General features: G+C 33.5%; 3 protein-coding genes across 5 annotated transcripts; 2 read left to right on the forward strand and 1 right to left on the reverse strand.

Annotated features, from left to right (window-relative positions):
* Positions 1 to 6,858: 6,858 nt before the first annotated feature.
* On the reverse strand, positions 6,859 to 14,834 carry LOC128035937 (probable 2-oxoglutarate-dependent dioxygenase AOP1). 3 transcript variants are annotated; one of them, XM_052626128.1, is made up of 5 exons: positions 14,552 to 14,834; positions 13,425 to 14,427; positions 12,990 to 13,308; positions 12,332 to 12,554; positions 6,868 to 9,628 (listed from the first exon to the last, which is right to left on the reverse strand). In XM_052626128.1, exons 2-5 carry the CDS (start codon positions 13,616 to 13,618, stop codon positions 9,483 to 9,485), a joined length of 882 nt encoding a protein of 293 aa, XP_052482088.1. In that variant the 5' UTR covers positions 13,619 to 14,427; positions 14,552 to 14,834; the 3' UTR covers positions 6,868 to 9,482. The 3 variants fall into 3 exon arrangements, with proteins under 3 accessions (XP_052482089.1, XP_052482088.1, XP_052482090.1); XM_052626130.1 differs by lacking the exon at positions 6,868 to 9,628 and adding an exon at positions 9,650 to 10,827 and having other exon boundaries at positions 14,552 to 14,831; XM_052626129.1 differs by lacking the exon at positions 14,552 to 14,834 and having other exon boundaries at positions 6,859 to 9,628; positions 13,008 to 13,308; positions 13,425 to 14,155.
* A 4,156-nt stretch (positions 14,835 to 18,990) lies between these two features.
* On the forward strand, positions 18,991 to 19,944 carry LOC128036233 (uncharacterized). Its single transcript, XM_052627168.1, has 3 exons — positions 18,991 to 19,212; positions 19,294 to 19,518; positions 19,621 to 19,944. The coding sequence occupies exons 1-3, from the start codon at positions 18,991 to 18,993 to the stop codon at positions 19,942 to 19,944; spliced, it is 771 nt and encodes a 256-aa protein (XP_052483128.1).
* Positions 19,945 to 20,004: 60 nt separating this feature from the next.
* LOC128036234 (uncharacterized) lies at positions 20,005 to 20,574 on the forward strand. The gene has a single exon (XM_052627169.1). The coding sequence runs from the start codon at positions 20,005 to 20,007 to the stop codon at positions 20,572 to 20,574; it is 570 nt and encodes a 189-aa protein (XP_052483129.1).
* The last annotated feature ends 234 nt before the right edge of the window (positions 20,575 to 20,808 follow it).

Consider the following 20,808-nt stretch of genomic DNA (forward strand, 5'->3'; position numbering starts at 1 on the left):
TTCAAGAAAGGATTAAATCGCAAAAGTGAGAAAAGTTTTGTTACCCAAGAGTAAATACTCAAAAGTTGAGGGGTTAAATTGTAAATATGAAAAAGATGAAGGACCAATGGTGTAAATATTTTAAGGGTGGAATAATCTAGAAACTAAGAAAAATGGATGGATTGGGACCAAATTGAAAAAGGTGAAGAAGTTTGAGGGACTGAATCACAATTTTACCAAATTAAGTGATGACTCAAGGATAGAATTTTAAAAGATCATAAAGGGCAAAATGGTCAATTAGAAGAGATAGAAATCTAGAAGATAATGATGATGTTGGAGATATTTTAGATTAATAAATAAATAAATAAATATTAGTTTATTAATATTTTAATTTGATTTTTTTAAATGATATTATTTTATTATTATTAATTTATTTAGTATATATATGTGGAAGGAAGGATGAAAAGCATCCATCCCCACCATTTTTGCATGCATTAACGTGAGAAGAAGAGGAGAAGAAAGAAAGCTTTGTTTTCTTTACAATTTGGTCCTTTCACCAAAAATCCACCATTTTCACTTAGAAATCAAAGAAATTTCCATAGCCACCAAGAGAGAAAATTGACAAGGAGACTATGGGGAGCTAGAATATCAAGTTAGATTCAAGAAATAGAGGCTGGAGGAGAGAAAATCAAGTTAAAGATTGAAGTCAATTGAGCAAGGTAAGAACATCATGATTTCAATATATTTTTGAGTTTGATATTATTAAAAAAATATGAGATTGATGTTAATGTAGAGTTTTATTATATAAGGTTATATGTTCTTGATATGTTAGTGAAGAGAAAATAAGAGAAAGTGTTGAGAAATAGTGTAGAGAAGGAAAATAAGAGTGTTATAGACTTAGTAATCAACATTTTACACTAAAATAGTTTTGAAACAGCAGCAGTAGTCTGACTTTGAAAATCTACCAAAAATCGTATAAATTGAATTAGAGGATGAAAAAATATGAAATTAAATATTATTGAGTCTATTTTCTCATAGAAGAAATGGTGTAAGCAATGAAATTGTAAATTATGAGATATTATAGGTTTTGTGAGATAAGGTCAGAATGATTTCGGGTTCTCCTGTAATGACTTTGGAAAATCATCAAAAATTGGAGAAAAATAATTATAGTCTTAAATTTATATGTTTAAATCCTTACTGAGTCTATTTTTAATATAAATAAATGGTAACATCATTCAAATTCTGTACGAGGAGATAGTTAATTTTTAGTGAAGAAGGGTCGGAACTGTCAGACAGCAGAACAGGGATGACTTTAAAGAATAAAATGTACTTATTGGCTAAACCAAAAATTCTGAAAATTTTGTAATGAGAAGATATGTGAGTCTAGTTTCAGAGAAAATTAACGGATCTTAATTTTGATTTCTGTAGCTCAAGTTATAAATAATTTAGTGATTATGACTCAAGTGGACATCTTTGAATGAATATATAAGTAATTGGTGAAATTATAGATAATGTTACCTATAAGCATGTTATATACATTAAGGATGTGGAATGGAGAGGAGAAGGAGGAAGAAAATATATGATTATTCAACTAGCATGATTTTTATTAGAAATGACCAATTTATATGTTTCAGGACTAAATTGAACAAATGTGAAAATTTAAGGGTAAATTCATAAAATGTCTAAAAGTGATCAAATTGCATGAAATGAATTGTTTTATTATTTAAATTATTAAATTGAAAGAAATATTAATTTAGATCAAGATTGGATGGAAATTTGAGAAAATAGAAAATTTCCAAAATGTCCCTATATTTTGGTATTTCTACAATTTAGCCTCGGTAAGTTCTTATGAACTATGTTCTATATAATTTTAATTAAAGGGAATGTTATTTGATGATGAATATTATATAGATATGTGTTTTATTATTGAAATTGAATTATTATTGGTAATATGTACAATTGTTAGATGTAGTGAGATGATTATCTAAGCTCGATTGTGGTCGGTAGGAAATGTTGTATTATTTATATTATGAAGAATTATAAAAGCATGTTAATAATTTGAAAGTTTTAATAATTAATGGAATTTTATAACTTGGTTCAATACGTTTACAAGTGCATGTATTCTGGTAATACCTCGTACTCTATTCCGATGTCGAATATGGGTAAGGGGTGTTACATGTTTTATCTCTAGTTGTGGTGCTTATCATATGAGGATGTTGGCTAATCATAATATTAGGTAGAGATAATGTTAGCCTGGCTGTAATAATGGTCGGCATTACTCTATTATTGGCATTTTATTCAATTATGCTTTCGTGGAGGACTCAATGGAAAAGTGATAAGCTGTAAAAGTAACATATTTTAATGACATTCTTAATGCGTTTTTCGATGATTAATTATCTAAATTAGTGAATTTGATGCTTTTAATCCTTTAAATTCTTGTTTCTATACTTAGCAGAGCATTTGAGAGCAAAAGGAGCGAAAAACGAGCCAGGATCCACACGGCCTGGGCAATTCCACACTGGCAGGCCACACGACCATGTGCCAGCCCATGTCGATAGCACACTTTGCTTCCCAAATATGTGGAAAAACCTAATTTTTAGGCTTCCTGAGCATTCTAAAGTCTATAAATATCAATTAGAAGAAGATCTAAGGGAGCACTCAGAGAAGATTGAAGAAATCACTCGAAGAACGCCATCGAAATCAATTCAGAAGCGGATCTCCTTCAAGATTGAAGATGTCCATTTAATTTCCTTCGATATTTTATTGAGTTTCTTTCTGTCTTGTTGTTATTCTAACTTTGAGAGGTTTCATTCAAGATTATGAACTCCCTAGATACCTAGGGAAGATGAAACTTATGATGAATCTTATTATTTGATTTCTGATTTACGCGATAAATACTTGATTCTCGTTCTCAATTATGTATGTTTATTTCTTGTTTTAATATTTTTGAGATATTAATTCAAGTTTAATGTGCTTATTTCAGTGGAGCAAAAGTCCTTATTTAAGAGTAGATCTAGCATAATTGAGTGGAGTTGCATGCAATCCTAGAAATAGGATGACATAAATCTACCGGATTAGAGTCAAATCTAATAGGGGAATCCATAGATCGAGTTAATGCGACAATAGGAGTTTTAATTAGAAAAAGATTTCAATTAATCAACCTAGAGTCAGTTGTTCTTAATCTCGAAAGAAATATTAACATAATTTAGGATTTCTACGGATCAAGACACAAGTGAATAAATCATTTAATTCAGATTCATAATAATAGGTGAAGTCTAGGTGGATTCTTTCCTGGGTATTTTCTATCTCATTGGTTATCTTCGAATTATTTTCCTATTTCATTCTTTTTTGCGTTCTTAGTTAGATTAGTATAGTAATTTTAGATTAAAAACAATCATCTCAATTTATCGGCTAAATAATAGAAAAACGGTAATTACTAGTACTTTTAGTCCTCGTGAACACGATATTCCCTACTCACCATAGCTATACTATTGTTCGATAGGTGCGCTTGCCTTTGTCGTAGTTATAGTTAGTTTAGTGATCATCACAAAGATCAAGTGTTGTTGGTTTTCTGTTTCTACTGGTTGTTGCTCTGCTTTGTTCATGTGAAATTTTTGCTGTTTATGTCACAATTGGTTCTAGTGCGTCTGAGCAATATTCTCTTTTTGATTTTTCTTTGATATATTAGCAATTGCCGTAGTAATCAATATGCTCTTTATATGTCGCATGGTCTTCAATGGAAATGGCTTGGACGTGGACGAGTATGTCTGGAGGGCTTATAAATTTGGATGCTCTGATAGTATAGAACTGGGTCCTGTCTTTTGTTTACCAGACCCAAACAAGTTATACCCCGGAAATTTAGTAGTGCTTCACGTCTTGGACTTCTTTACCTTAGCTCTGTAACACACCTTACTCGTATCCAACACTGAAATAGGGTACGAGGTATTACCAGAACACATACACTTGTAAACGTATTTAACCGAGTTATAAAATTACATCTAAATTAAAACTTTCAAAATTGTTAACATGCTTTTATAACTCTTCACAATATGTAACACCCCTTACTCGTATCCAACACCGGAATAGGGTACGAGGCATTACCAGAACACATACACTTATAAACGTATTTAACCAAGTTATAAAATTTCATCTAAATTAAAAAAAAAGATTTCAAAATTATTAGCATGCTTCTATAACTTTTCACAATATATCCTCAAAATATTATGATCATAATAATTAGGGCCTACGAGACTCGATACATACTCATGCAATTCAATGCTTCATTTCCATTTCATTCAATTTGCAATTTCTCATGCTCATAATTTAAATCATATCACTAGCAATTTCCATTTAATTCACATACAATTCAATGTCATTAAGTTCAACACTAATACGTATTTACCATTTAACTCAACGTTTATCGATTATAACATTCATTAACACATTTATGAAATTCTTAATTTTGCAATGAAGATATCACTTTAGCTTAAATAACAACATCATCCTGGTATAAAAGCACTACCACTTATCCATTTTCTATAATTCTTTTGAGCCAATTTGTCACTTACCATCCTTAATCAAATTAGGGAACGGTTATGGAAAATTGAGTACTTCACTTTCACTTTGCCATAGTATAACTATGGTCTTACGTATGATCACTTATCACTTGTCCCTGATCAGATAAGTGTAGCTAGGCTACCACTTATCACTTTGTCACTTGATCAGATAAGTGTAGCTAAAGCTACCACTTATCACTTTGTCACCACTTATCACTTGTCCCTGATCAGATAAGTGTAGCTAAAGCTACCACTTATCACTTTGTCACTTGATCAGATAAGTGTAGCTAAAACTACCACTTATCACTTGTCCCTGATCAGATAAGTGTAGCTAAAGCTACCACTTATCACTTTGTCACTTGATCAGATAAGTGTAGCTAAAGCTACCACTTATCACTTTGTCACTGATCAGAAGTACTCAAATCCGGTGTTCCGCTCAATTTGATCATTTATTCAGTTTTCACATTTTTATTTTATTCTCATTTCATCAATAAATATATATTTCATCATACATTGTATAATTCATGAAATTAACATTTAATCATTAAATTTCAGCCATATGAACTTACTGTTTCATTACCTTTCCACACCCGTTTCCTATGCATATCACAAGCATATTTCCATTCAGACTCTTCTTATTTCAATGCATAACTTTTAGGTTTAACGTGGCATAATTTAGCCACAACTTAGCCAAAGCCTAAGCATGTATACCCAATATCTTAGCCAAATAAACATATAGCATAAGCATTATAAGCATGGATGAACACAATATTTATTTTAAACTTACTAACATGTGTTAATTCAGTACCCATTCATGACATCACTTCATGCCAAATCATATGCTAAATATACCATACACACGTTTTATGAAACTTTATTTTTCCACCTGAGCTTAAACCATGACCAATACTTCACAAAATATATGCATCATTTCTATTTCATTGTTTATCAATTATAATCAAGCGTATTACCAATTATACACAAATCATTCATATATTTTCCAATTTTTCTCCTCCTCCTCTCCATTCCACATCCTTAATGTGTATAACACATTTAAACAACATTATCCATACTATCACTATTTTCCTGTATGTAAATTCAAGCTGTCTGTCTGAGTCTGAGTCACTAATTTATTTATATCTCGCGCTACAGAGCTCCAAATTAAGATATGTTAATTTTCCCTGAAAATAGACTCATATATCTTCTTACCATAAAATTTTCAGAATTTTTGGTTCAGACAATAAGTACATTTTATTCTTTAAATTTTACCCTATTTCATTGTTTGACAGTTCCGACCCCTCTTCACTAAAAATTAATTATCTCATTGTACAGAATTTGGATAATATTATTGTTTCTTTCTTTCGAAAATAGACTCATTCAAGATTCTTAACATATAAATTTTATCCCATAGTTATTTTTTACATTTTTAATGATTTTCTAAAATCAGAACAGGGAACTCAAAATCATTCTAACCTTGTCTCACAAAATTGATTATATCTCATGATTTTCAATTCCATTGCTTACACAATTTCTTCTATGAGAAACTAGACTCAATAAGCTTTAATTTCATATTTTATTCATCTTCTAATTCAATTCACACAATTTTTGGTGATTTTTGAAAGTTAGACCACTGCTGCTGCCCAAAACAGTTTTAGTGTAAAATATTGATTACCAATTTGATCCTAAACTTTTAATACATGACAATTTCGTCCCTAGGCTCGGAAAATGAAATTCTTGCAATATAATCCTTGATTCAAGACTAATAATTCTCATACATATCAATAGCAGCCCATGGATTGCATGAAATTTCAAAAGTTATCCACAATTTCAATACTTTTCAATTTAATCCCTAAAACATGTTTTCATCCAAAATTCTTTAATAAAATACCTTTAAATATCCATTAACATCTCAATTTCATCATAAAATAACAAAATCATATGAACTTATCATTGGTATCTTCCAAAACTTTCAACAAAATGAGAAACTAGTAGAATACTAAGTTGGACCTAATTGTAAAAGTCTAAATATATAAAAATTTCAAAGAAAAACCGAGAGTTAAACTTACTTGATGTCAAAATATGGAATACCAGCTCCAAACCCTCTTCCATGGCTGTTTCCCACCGAAATTTCAAGAAGAAATGGTCTTCAAATCCTTAAAATAAAATTTGGCCACATAAATTTTTTTGTAATTCCAATTTTGTCCTTAAATACATAAAAATCTTAGATTTTTTTAATGGTATGCCATCTCAGCCACTTAAATTGGTTCATTTGCTCTTTTAACCCTTCCTTATTTAATTGTTAAACTATTTAATCACTTTAGCAAGTTTTGCATCTTTTCAATTCAGTCCTTTTTAATTAATTAACTGCCGAAACATTAAAATTTTCTGACGAAGCTTTAACACTACCATATTGACACTTCGTAAATATTTATAAAAATATTTACGGCACAGTTTATAACATCAAGGTCTCGATACCTCTTTCCCTCAATTTCTTGACTTAATAAATTTTTATAAAACACAAATTACTAATTCAAAAATCTCTTAAAAATCATTTTTGGCTCATAATTATTAATAATGAAATTTACGAGCTTATTTTCTGAATTTGATGATCTCGTACCACTGTTTTCGTCATTTTTGAAAATCTGGCTATTACACAATATATCGTCAAAATATTATAATCTTAATAAATAGGGCCTACGGGACCCGATACATACTCATGTAATTCAATGCATCATTTCCATTTCATTCAATTCGCAATTTCTCATGCTCATAATTCAAATCATTAAGTTCAGTACAAATATGTATTTACCATTTAACTCAACGTTTATTGATTATACCATTCATTAACACAATTACTAAGTTCACCTATCAACCACAATCATTGGTGGTTCCCCTTGTATAAACTCACTCCCACTTATCCATTTACTATAATTCTTTTGGGCCCATTTATCACTTACCATCCTTAATCAATTTAGGGAACGGTTACGGAAAATTGAGTACTTCACTTCCACTTTGCCATAGTATAACTATGGTCTTGCGTATGATCACTTATCACTTGTCCCTGATCAGATAAGTGCAGCTAAAGCTACCACTTATCACTTGTCACTTGTCACTTGTCACTGATTAGATAAGTGTACCTGAAGTTATCACTTATCACTTGCCACTTGCCACTTGCCACTGATAAGATAAGTGTAGCTAAAGCTATCACTTATCACTTGCCATTTGTCACTGATCAGATAAGTGTAGCTAAAGTTACCACTTATCACTTGTCACTGATCAGAAGAACTCAAATCCGACGTTCCGCTCAATTTGATCATTTATTCGGTTTTAGCATTGTTATTTTATTTTCAATCCATCAACAAATATATATCATCATACACTATATAATTCATGAAATTAACATTTAATCGTTAAATTTCAACCATATGAACTTACTATTCCATTATCTTTCCACACTCGTTTCCTATGCACAGCACACAAGATATAAACATATCATTCAACCATAGTCACAAGCTAGTGTATTTAAACATAACTCTTTTTGGAACTAACCACATGGTAAACCATTTCACTAGAGATTACATGATCACAACTAAATATGTTACCATTTTAACCACTACTTGGCCAAAGCCTAAGCATGTACACCAAATATGTTAGCCAAATACACATATAGCATAAACATTATAAGCATGGATGAGCACAACATTTATTCATGTATCACACTTACCAACATGTGTTACTTCATAAACCGTTCATGGCATTACTTCATCCCAAATCATATACCGAATATACCATACACACATTCTATGAAACTTTATTTTTCCACCTGAGCTTAAACCATGACCAATAATGCACAAATATAAGCATCATTCCAATTTCATCGTTTATCAATTATAATCAAGCATATGACCAATTATACACAAATCATTCATATATTTCCCAATTTTCCTCCTCCTCCTCTCCATTCCACATCCTTAATTTGTATAACACACTTAAACAACATAAACTATAATTTCACTATTCACTCACATGTATATTCAAAGCTGTTTATCCGAGTCAGAGTCACTAAATTATTTTTATCCGGATCTGCCGAGCTCCAAATTAAGATCAGTTAATTTTTCCTGAAACTAGACTCAAATATATTTTTACCATAAAATTTTCAGAATTTTTGGTTTAGCCAAATAGTACAGTTTATTCTTTAAAGTTCCCCTGTTTTGCTTCTGACAGTTTCGACCACTCTTCACTAAAAATGAATTATGTAATTTTACAGAATTTGGATGATGTTTCCGTTTATTTAATTTGAAAATAGATTCATTAAGGATTCTATGCATATAAATTATAACTCATAATTATTTTTTTCAATTTTTGATGATTTTTCAAAGTCAGGACAAGGGAACCCGAAATCATTCTGACATTGCCTCACAAAATTTATTATATCTCATGATTTACAATTCTATTGCTTACACCATTTCTTTTATGAGAAACTAGACTCAATAAGCTTTAATTTCATATTTTATTCATCTTCTAATTCAATTCCCAAAATTTTTGGTGATTTTTCAAAGTTCAACCACTGCTGCTGCCCAAAACTGTTTTAGTGCAAAATGTTGATTACCAATTTGACCCTAAACTTTTAATACATGACAAATTCGTCCCTAGGCTCGAAAAATGAAATTCTTGCAGTATAATCCTTGATTCAAGCCTAATAATTCTCATACATATCAATAACAGCCCATGGATTCCATGAAATTTCAGAATTTTTCCACAATTTCAATACTTTTCAATTTTAATCCCTAAAACATGTTTTTCATCCAAAATTCTTTAATAAAACACCTTTAAACATTCATTAACATCTCAATTTCATCATAAAATAACAAAAATTATATGAACTTATCATTGGTATCTTCCAAAACTTTCAACAAATTTAAAAACTAGTAGAATACTAAATTAGACCTAATTGTAAAAGTCTAAATATATAAAAATTTCATGGAAAAAGCAAGAATTAAACTTACTTGAAGCTAAAATATGGAAGACCAGCTCTAAACCCTCTTCCATGGCTGTTTCCCACCGAAATTTCAAGAAGAAATGGTCTTGAAATCCTTAAAATAAAATTTGGCCACATAAACTTTATTATAATTCCAATTTTGTCCTTAAATACATAAAAATCTTTGATTTTTTTAACGGTATGCCATCTCAGCCACTTAAATTGGTCCATTTACTCTTTTAGTCCTCCCTTATTTAATTTTTAAGCTATTTAATCACTTTAGCAAGTTTTGCATCTTTTCAATTTAGTCCTTTTTAATTAATTAACTGTTGAAACATTAAAATTTTCTGACGAAACTTTAACACAACCATATTGACACTCCGTAAATATTTCTCGATTTATAACATTGAGGTCTCGATACCTCTTTTCCTCAATTTCTTGACTTAATAAATTTTTATAAAACACAAAATACTAATTCAAAAATCTCTTAAAAATCATTTTTGGCTCATAATTATTAATAATAAAATTTACGAGCTTATTTTCTGAATTTGGTGATCTCATACCACTGTTTTCGAAATTTCTGAAAATCGGTTATTACATAGTCTATTTACCATTTAAGGACCTGTAGTTTTGAATTTCATAGCTATTTAGCCCCTTCTAGCTTCTAGAATTCAATTTCTACATTTTATACAAATTGGTCATTTCCTTAATTAATCACTAAATCGATAAAATTTGCATATCAGTATTTTCATGCAACCTTCCTATCATAATGCAACCCTTGTCATAATTTTAATTTTTTTCCTCGTCGGATTTGTGGTCCCGAAACCACTGTTCCAACTAGACCCAAAATCGGGCTGTTACAAGCTCCCTTGTCATTCTTCTTATCTACTTTATCCTATATGATCTGACTGCAAAGGATGCACATTGGCTTAAGGCTATTACATTTGTTACGGTTATAATTCTTGATTGGAACATGGGAGCATACTTGTATAGGTTTCAGTTTTTTTTAAAGTTGTGTTGTTACACTTGATGTTGCTAAAACTACACGAGTTTTTCTCATTTGCTTTGGAGTGCATTTTGGTACTTGGGGAATTGTATTAGCGATGCTGTTGTAGCATCTATCTTATTAGGTGCGACAGTTTCTCACCATTTTTTAGCTATAAACCCGTTAACTGCTTGAAGAGATGCCTTGCAGAGTTCCGTGATTCGTCTAAGGGAAGGTTTTCGTTGGAAGGAGCAAAAATAGTTCTTCTAGTTCATTTGATGGTTGTGGCTCAAGTGTGAAATGCAGTAATAGTGTTGAAGTAGATCATTCTACAAATATCATCGAAAGTAGTAGTTAGAGCATGGATCAATACTTTGATACTAATAATTGGAATTGTCTTGTTATGTATCCAACTTCTAACTTTCAGGGAAGGATAAATAGTGATAAGAGTGTAGACAGTGAAAGACCAAGTTTAGCATCACATAGCAGTTCTCATTACCCCAATGCTCTCGAAATATGTCAACAAGTCAAAGTTGGGTATCAGGTTTTGTATGAATTATGGTTTGCTATGATTTTTGAAAGGAATTAAGAGCGAGTTGCGATAGATTTTATGTCTGGATTATTTTGACGACGAGAAGAAAGGCTTGATTTGAATAGTTACTATTAGATTGATAAAGTCGATTCACCCACATTGTGGGTGTGCCATAATCTAATACATGTATATGTATACTAAAAGTAAGAGATATTTTTAAGAAAAATGGTAACACAAAATATCAACACTAGTTTGGATATAAATATAAGTGTTTTTTCCTAGTCATTTGCTTCTTATTTTTTGTTTTGCTCAACGACAATGTTAGCGTCTGACTGGTTATCGCTCGCCTTTTTCCTCTCCCATCAACCCTTTCTTTCATTCTTTTTTTTTCTTCTCATTCACTACACACGTCTTCTCTCTTTTCAGTTTGCAGATCTATTTTGTGGGTATCTTTGGTGTCTTCACAAGTTGTGATGGACAGATGATGGTTCCTACCATTCGCTAAAACTCCACCAGCCACCAATAGTTTTTTCTTGGAAAGTGGGTGGCTCTTCATCAACTTCTTAATTTTTTTCTCATTTAAGAGTATTTTAGAATAATAAATTATTTCACGTGTCAATTTGAACCCTTGTTGTCTTAAGTTTTATGTTTTTTTGTTTGTTTTTCCATTGTTTAATAAGTCTTCAATTTTAGAAGTTTTTGTATGCTCTTGTAGCACGTTTTTTAGTCTTTCTTATGCATGTAATCTTAGTTTTACAAGTGATTTTAGGGATGGTTTTATTGTTTTCCTCTCTAGTTGTGTGAATGCTCGATTCTTTTGTCGATTTTTGCTCGCCACTTTGGACCATCCGAGATTGATTTCCTTATCGTATTAAGTGCTTGCAATCACTCCAGATATGTCGTGCTTGAGTTGTGACAAAGCCAATTGTCAATGTGTTATAATGTTCTATTGATACTAAGGCTAAAGCATTTGTTGTGTTGATGGAGCTTGTCCTTTACGATCTACGATGAGTGTTTACTATTTTTCTCTCTCTGAATTGTATGGTTCCATTCATTGAATGAATTAATGAATTTACCTTTAAAAAATATAAGTTTTTTAGATAAATAATATAAAAATTATCAAAATAGCATGCGTTGTAAATTATTTATCAAAATAATAGAAAAGTAGGAGAAAAAAAGTTACAACTTTTTTTTTTATCTTAACTAAATGAGGAATTCATATTTTGTTTTTCAATTTTAGCAAGCGGGTGGAATTGTAAATCACAACAAATGTAGAGAAGCAAAGGCTTGAAGCTACTCACCGGAGTCAATGAGCTTTTCTAGGTCAGAAAAGGCAAAATGGAAGAAATCCATGAAATCAAAGTCCATGAAAAGCCTAGGATGTTGGTCATATATAAACTCTTTGGGTGTCTTGATTATAATACCCTCATTTGGAATGACGAAGGCTGCTATAGAATATCGATCTTTGTCTCCACTCATCATCACTCTGTGATTCACTGATTTCAATCTCCCATTACTCCATGCCTTCAATTTTTAAAATCAACATTAGTAAGTAATTTTTTTATACTTATTCACTTTCAACATCAATAATCTAATCTCACTATATGTTTTTTTTTTATCATGAGCAGGTAAAGGAGTTATTCAAAATTTTGAAACAGAGATCTAATGTCAACATCAATAAGGATTTTATGGTAATTATTCACTTTAAACACATATATATATTGAGGAGGATGAAGAATGGTTATTCAAGATTTGAATCCATGACTTAATTGAACTCGAGATTTGGAGACGATGCTAGGGATAAGGCCTTCCAAAACTCCTTTTGCCTCGAAAAAAAGGTAAAATTTCACTTAACATAATTATGACCCTTATAGTTCTTGTTCGATTCACATGGATAATTTATCTTTTGTTTTGAATAAATAAATAAATAAAGCAAACATTAATCATATATATAAATACCTTGAGAGGATCTCCTACCACAAAGATAAAAGAAGATGGAGATAAATTTGATAACATGATCCATTGGTTGTCATTGACCTCAACTTCCAACCCTGAAATTTGATCCTCACAAATGAGTGTGCTGACTGGTTTATTAGTATGAGAATGGAGTCCACTCTTATACTCTCCCGGTGGAGGGGACATATATTTCATCATCCGCACCAACGTTTTGTAGATCATCTTCAGTGACTCCTCCTCTAATCCATAACTATCAATTAGCGTCAACCAAACTAAATTGTTCAGTTCCTCCATTTGTGTCGCTAAGGTGTGTATAGTGTCGCTGGAACAAAGTATCAAAAAAAAAGTCAATAATTTGATCTCACACAGCTAAAGCTAGAAATTATCCAAAATCAACCTAACCTGCAGAATTTGAAAAATAAAAAGATTTGTTCTTACGAAAATTGTGGGTGACCATCAGGCCACATCAATTGAGCAAAATTTTTTACAGAGTCATAGTTGGAGGCATCTCTAACTCCAAAGCCTACATACAATAAAGAAACCTGCTCGCATGGTCCAACCCAACCATGGTAAGGCAAAGGACTAGCGTTCTTTTGTTTCCTCTCCACTGGGTCCTTAACCAGTTCTTTCATCAACTCGAATGCATCCTCTCGGACTTTTGCTGATATCTTTTTGTACACCACCTCGAAACAACCGAAAATCTCACAAGCCTCTCGAACTCTCTTCACAAACTGTTCCACCCATCAGTTTTTCGCTCCAATCCGATGAACGGAACTCAATGACTGGGAACTCAACCATGTTGTTAACCTTTTTTTTATGCTCTAAGAAAATGTTTTCTTCATTTAAATCAGCTTGTAGGGATTTACGTCTATTTATTGTTTTTTTTCTCAAAGGTGGCGGGGCGAAGTAAAACATGTCTATAGTTTTTTTAATTTGCTTATCCAAGCAAAACCAAGGCAGTGGCACTTTGATCAAAGGAAACTTTATACGCTACTTAAATAAAATTTCATCAATTAAAATTTTGAATGAAAAATATTACGCAGTTTTATTTATCTAATTTTTTAAATATATGTTTAATTTATTTTTCACATTTTAATTTCATTTTTCCAGAAAATATGGAAAATAAAAAAAATTAATTAACGTTGTAATCACTGAATTTTGTCCGAGAATAATTTTGTGTTTAAAAAATTTTATATTTTAACCCCTAAAATTTTTCAAAATTACATGTCAACCCCTAAACATTTTGAAATTACATTTTGACCCCTGAACTTTCTCGAAATTACATTTTAACCCCTAAATTTTCTCAAAATTATATTTTGGCCCCAGAAGTTTTGCTGTGTTTGCAATTTGGTCCGTCTGGCATCCGACAGTGCAAGTTGCGCACCTACACTGCGACAGCCGACCTAAAGCATGGCCTCTCTCTCCCCTAGCCACCTGCTACCTACAAAAAAGAAGAAAAATCAACGATTTAAAAGGGTTTTCAAACCCCCAATTTAAGAGGAAGCAAGGGAAAAAAAAAGAAAGCAAAAATTTTTGAGAGAAAAATCAAAGAAATAGCAGCACACCGCCGGCCATCGCACCAGTGCCACCGTGCCCACCGCCGCAGCACTCCCATCGCCGGCACCTAGCAAAGCAAACAACAACCAAGAAGCAAAAAAAAGGAGCAAGAAGCAAGCAACAAACAAAAATAAAAGAGAAAGACATAGGAAGTAAAAGAATAAGAAGAAAAGTCAAAGGGGAGGAGAAGAGGAGATCTCCACCGCGCGCCGCCGTCGACCGTCGCACCAGGCCGGGGGAAGTGTCGTCGGGGTCTGAACGAAGAAGAAGAAAAAAGAAAGGAGAAAAAAAGAGAAGAAAGAAGAAGGAAGAAGAAAGGGGAAAGAAAAAGAAAAAAATTAAATCAGTCGGGTCAAACCGACCTGACCCAACCCGACCCGTATGACCCGTGACCCGACCCGACAGCACCAGCAGCTTAGCAGGCCACAGTAGCAGCCCCCAAAAAAGAAAAGCAAAAAAAGAAGAAGCAGGCCACTTATTAGCAAGCCCAGCAGGCCATAACAGCCCAAGTGCAGGCCCAGCAGAACTTCAAGCAGGCCAACCCAGCGCCAGGCCCAACAGCAGGCCTAGCAGGCCCCCAGGCCCTTTGCAGCAGCAGGCCCAACAACCTGCCCAGCCCAGTCCAAAAAAAGAGAAAAAAAAAGAAAAAGAGAGGAAAAGAGAAGAAAAAAGAAAAAAGAAAAAAAAAGAAGAAGAAAAAGGGGGTTCAATTTGCGTAACCCGTTCGGTGAAGATCGTGTTTTTGGACATTTTTCGGTAATTTCGTTTTATTCCGCTTTTAATTTAATGCATATATTTTGGGTGACATTTCGCTTTAATATTATTGATATTTTTATGCATTTTTATATTTTTTGTATTTATTTTTAATTTAATTTAATTTAATGTAATTTTATTTTAAATAATTTTAATAAATAAGGTAACGAATAGATTTAACATTAAATCGTTGAATTCATCGCTATGTTGGGTGAACATCACCGGTTTATGTTAAACACGATACGCCCTTTAAAAAATTGTAAATTTTCAAAAAAATCCTCGTGTTTCGAAATTTTCGTGTCTTCAAAAAATTTTCTCGTGTTTCAAAATTCTCGTGTTTTCAAAAATAAGGAAACAAATCGATTTGATACTAATTCGTTGATTTCATTGCTATTTTGAGTGAATATCACCGGTTCGTGTTAAATACGATATGTGCTTAATAAAAAAATCGAAAAATTTGCGTTAAAAAAATCCAGTGTTTTCAAAAAATTCCATTTTCCAAATTTTTTCGTGTTTTCTAAAAATTTTTATGTTTCAAAAATTTTCGTGTTTTCAAAAATTTTCGTGTTTTCAACAATTTTCGTATTTTCAAAAAATTTCGTGTTTTCAACAATTCTCATGTTTCTAGAATTCTCGTGTTTCAAAAATTTTCGTGTTTAAAAAAAATTTTCTTCAAAATTCTCTTGTTTTAAAAAGAAAATTCTCGTGTTTCAATCGGATCGCGAGTAAATATTAAATTGAACTCGTTTTTTTGAAAATGAAGACAACGCGTGATTAACGAGATACCAATTTTGGGCGTCGCGAGGGTGCTAATACCTTCCTCCTGCGTAACTGACTCCCGAACCCTAATTTTCTCTGGATTTTGACGTGGACCTAAAATTGACTCTTTTTTTTAAAAAAAATTTGAAAAATATTTTTTCTTTTAAAAAAAAAGAGAGAATTTATTAGGTGTCCGATCATACCTAAGAAAAAATATCGGTGGCGACTCATTTTTCAAATAAAATCGAGACACAGTTTTCAAATTTTCAATAATTATTTCGATTAGCGCCCATGCTAAAATTTTTAGGCCGCTACAGCTGGCGACTCCGCTGGGGACATTTTTGAGAGTCGAGTCTGATGTTAAACGCGCGTTGTGAAATTTTCAAAAATTCTTGTTCAAATTAATTTTTCATCGTGATCCTTAAATTTTATTTTTTTGAAGAATCATGCATCCGCATCCGGTTTTGAAATTAATATTTTTCTAACCTGTTTTATTTTCGTGTTTTTTTCAGCTTTAAGTTTTATGGTTTTAGTTTGTTTTTTTTAGTAAAAATAAAAATAAAAAGGTTTGCAAGTTTCTCCCGACACACCGTGCACTTGCATTCTTGTATAACATGAGCTCTCTACCCGGGCTCCGTCCGTTTAAGTGGAAGTAAATGCTACGCCTTCGTGAGTTAACTCGTCACTCCGCACAGGCTAGTAAATTACTTCTAGGTTACATATGACTTATGCTTTCGTGAGTTAACTTATCCCTCCGTATAGGCATAAGTAAATGTAATCCCTCGAATTGAGCTCGCAAGCCCATGACGGGCGATAACCGAGGCTTCGTACTAACCTTAGTAGGTGACAATATGGACAATTCGAGTACCTTTCTAGAACTAAAACCACATATAGTGAACCATATGAGCCACCCAATTAGAGCCATACCGAACCTTCGACCGTTGAATAGTCACCAAAATAAGTACACGAGAGAAACGCCTCTTACCTTGTATTTCTTTTATATTTACACTTATTTGCAAATGAATCGGGTCTGTTTAATAAATTGGGTCGGGTAAATTGATGAGCATGTGAGGTAATTTTATTTTGTAAAGCATGATGGGGTAAAAAAAGAGTAGGTCAGTTTGTTAGATTTTTCACAGTTTTTTTTTGTTTATATTTGACGTGATTGCTAACTAAGTTTATGTGTCTTAATTTTATTTTTCATCATGCATCATAGACATCTCATTAGGAAGGTGTTGATTAGAGATTGGTTGCCAAAAATGAGTTTCTAATGAAGGAGTCAATTACACAAGTAACCGAGAAAAATACTGTAGTTCGAGACTGGTCTTTGGGGACCCAAAAAGCAAAAGGGGACAGTTTAAAGGAAAGATATATCTCTAATCTTTCCGGGAAGGCGACCTCAAATGCTCGTCAGAATAACCCCGAAGATTTGACTAGGATCTGGAAACAATGAGACTCAGGCACTAGGTGCATCTTCATTCGCAAAATACTTTGTAATGAACTCTTTTGATAAATGAAACGCCAAAATATGGGGCTATCTTAAAATCAACACCATTTTTTTTTGCATATTTACACATGACTAGCATTCATTGGTCATTCATTCATTCACTCATTGCATGTACATATCGTACTTACCATTCACTGAGGCTAAAGCAGTATAATCCACAGTTACGACACAAGTCTGGAATCACGCCATCCTTACAGGACACGTCTAAGAACTAAAGCTATGGATGCTAAACTCAATGAGAGTGATACAATTGAGGATGTTTCAATGATACGCTCTTGTCCCCTAAGATTTGTTTTGAACAATTGGACTGCTGAGGACCTTCTTGTAGTTTCTAAATCCTCTCCAGAGTAATGCTCAATGTTACTTCTCTATTTATTTTGTGCGCCCCTAAATAGTAGGATTCCTTTTGTAAGAGCTTATGTTTGCTCTTTATCATTTCAATGAACATTAATGAAGATGCATTTTGTTATGATCTTTTCATTTTTATCAGTTTCATAATTACCCCAATCGCTTCATATCCTTTCTCTCCATGTATCTCATTCCATAACATTGCGTGTGTTGATTCCAATACTTTGATGCTCCTCCATAGTTTTCTTTCCCATTCACCTTTCAGGTGCTCAGATATCCATGGCAGGAATAATCCCGTTACAAGTCTTGAAATCGATTTCGAGGAGGCTATTTGTTTAGGAGAATTCGAAGCCGAGGAAGATGCTGAAAATTGTGACCCGCCTCTTGACTTACTGAGAATGGTTGAACAAGAAGAGAAACAGATTTTACCCCATTAAGAATCTGTTGAGACAGTAAACTTGGAGAATGAAGAAAAGAAACAAGAAGTGAAGATTGGGACTTCTATTTCAGAAAACACCAGGCGGGATTTGATCGCCTTGCTCCATGAGTATAAAGATGTATTTGCCTGGTCTTATCAGGACAGGCTCCCATTAAAACCAGAATGTAAGCCCGTTCAGCAGAAATTAAGAAGGATGAGACCGGAAATGCTATTAAAGATAAAAGAAAAAGTCAAGAAACAAATTGATGCTGGCTTCCTACAAGTCTCCAAATATCCAGAGTGGGTAGCTAACACAGTCCCGGTGCCGAAGAAAGATGGCAAGGTGCGAATGTGCGTGGATTATCGTGATTTGAATCAAGCAAGCCCCAAGGATAATTTTCCTTTGCCACACATTGATACATTGGTAGATAACACGGGAAAACATTCATTGTTTTCTTTCATGAATGGGTTCTCGGGTTATAATCAGATTAAAGATGGCTCCTGAAGATATGGAGAAAACTACATTAGTGACAATGTGGGGAACGTTCTGCTACAAAGTAATGCCATTTGGATTAAAGAATGCTGGGGCAACATATCAGAGAGCCATGGTGATGTTGTTCCATGACATGATGCACAAAGAAATAGAAGTTTATGCCGATGATATGATTGCCAAGTCCCGGGGAGAAGAAGAGCATGTTGGGAACCTCAGGAAGCTGTTCGAAAGATTAAGAAAGTTCCAGTTGAAGCTTAACCCAACCAAGCATACATTTGGGGCTACCTCGGGAAAACTACTAGGTTTTATTGTCAGCGATAAGGGTATTGAGGTTGATCCAGATAAGATAAAGGCCATACAAGAACTGCCACCTCCGCGTACGCAAAAAGAAGTCAGAGGATTTTTAGGAAGGTTGAATTACATTGCTCAATTTACCAACTAGTGTGATCCAATATTTTGACTCATTCGAAAGCATAATCCGGGAGAATGGAATAAGGAGTGCCAAATGGCCTTCGACAAGATTAAACAGTATTTGTCTAATCCTCCGGTGCTAGTACCGTCGATCCCTGGAAAACGCTTAATATTGTATCTGACTGTGTTCGAAAACTCAATGGGTTGCGTTCTGGGGCAGTATGATGAGTCAGGGAAAAGAGAAAAAGTGATTTACTACCTCAGCAAAAAGTTCACAGAATATCAGGCAAAGTACCCGACAATTGAAAATTTCTGTTGTGCATTGGTCTGAGTAGTTCGAAGGCTCAGACAATACATGTTGTATCATACAATATGGTTAATTTCAAAGCTAGATCCATTAAAGTTCTTGAAGGAATCACCCGCACTCTCAGGGAGAATGACACAATGGCAGATCTTTTTGTCTGAATATGACATTGTGTATGTGAGCCAAAAGTCGATAAAGGGAAGCGCGATAGCTGACTTCTTGGCAAGTCGAGCAATAGAGGGATATGAGCCGCTGAGATTTAATTTTCCAGATGAAGACTTGATGTACATTTTCGAAGGTGAATCATCAAAAGATCAATCATGGAAGATGAGTTTTGATGGGGCATCGAATGCATTGGGGCACGGGATAGGAGCAGTCTTAGTATCACTGGAAGGGAACCATTACTAGCTCACTGTCAGATTAAATTTCCTCTATACCAATAATATAGAAGAGTATAAGGCTTGTATCATGGGACTTCGTGTAGTTATCGAGAGGAAAATCAAAATCTTAGAGGTACACGGGGACTCGGCGTTAGCCATTTACCAAATCCGTGGAGTTTGGGAAGTAAGGGATTCAAAATTAGTCAAATATCGCGATCTCGTTGCAGAGCTGATCAAGGAATTCTATTTTAACTACTTTTCACAGGAAGAGAACCAATTGGCTGATACTCTGGCCACCTTGGCTTCAATGTTCAAAGCAAACAGAGAAACTGAAATAATACCTATCGAAATGAGCATATATGAGACCCCCGCACACTGTTTTAGCATTGAAGAGGAGTCAGATGGACGACCATGGTTCCATGATATCTTGGAGTACATCAAGAATCAAAGGTACCCCGAGCAGGCAAACGAGAATGACAAAAGAACAATCAGAAGAATGGCTATTGGATTTGTTCTTGACGGAGATATTCTATACAAAAGGGGAAAAGATCAAGTGCTCCTAAGGTGCGTGGACGCTGTTGAAGCTAAAAAAATACTTGAAGATGTCCACGAAGGAATTTGTGGAACGCATGCCAATGGGTTTACTATGGCTCGGTAGATTATGAGAATTGGTTATTTTTGGCTGACGATGGAAATGGATTGTATTAGCTACACACGAAAATGCCACAATTTTCAAATTTACGGCGATAAAATTCATGCAGCTCCTTCGCCCCTTCATGTCATGACTTCTCCGTGGCCTTTTTCTATGTGGGGCATGGATGTTATAGGGCCAATTTCCCCGAAAGCTTCTAATGGGCATCGATTCATCTTTGTGGTTATAGACTACTTCACA

This window comes from Gossypium raimondii, chromosome 13 (assembly GCF_025698545.1).
Source record: "Gossypium raimondii isolate GPD5lz chromosome 13, ASM2569854v1, whole genome shotgun sequence".
NCBI classification, from domain to species: Eukaryota; Viridiplantae; Streptophyta; class Magnoliopsida; order Malvales; family Malvaceae; genus Gossypium; species Gossypium raimondii.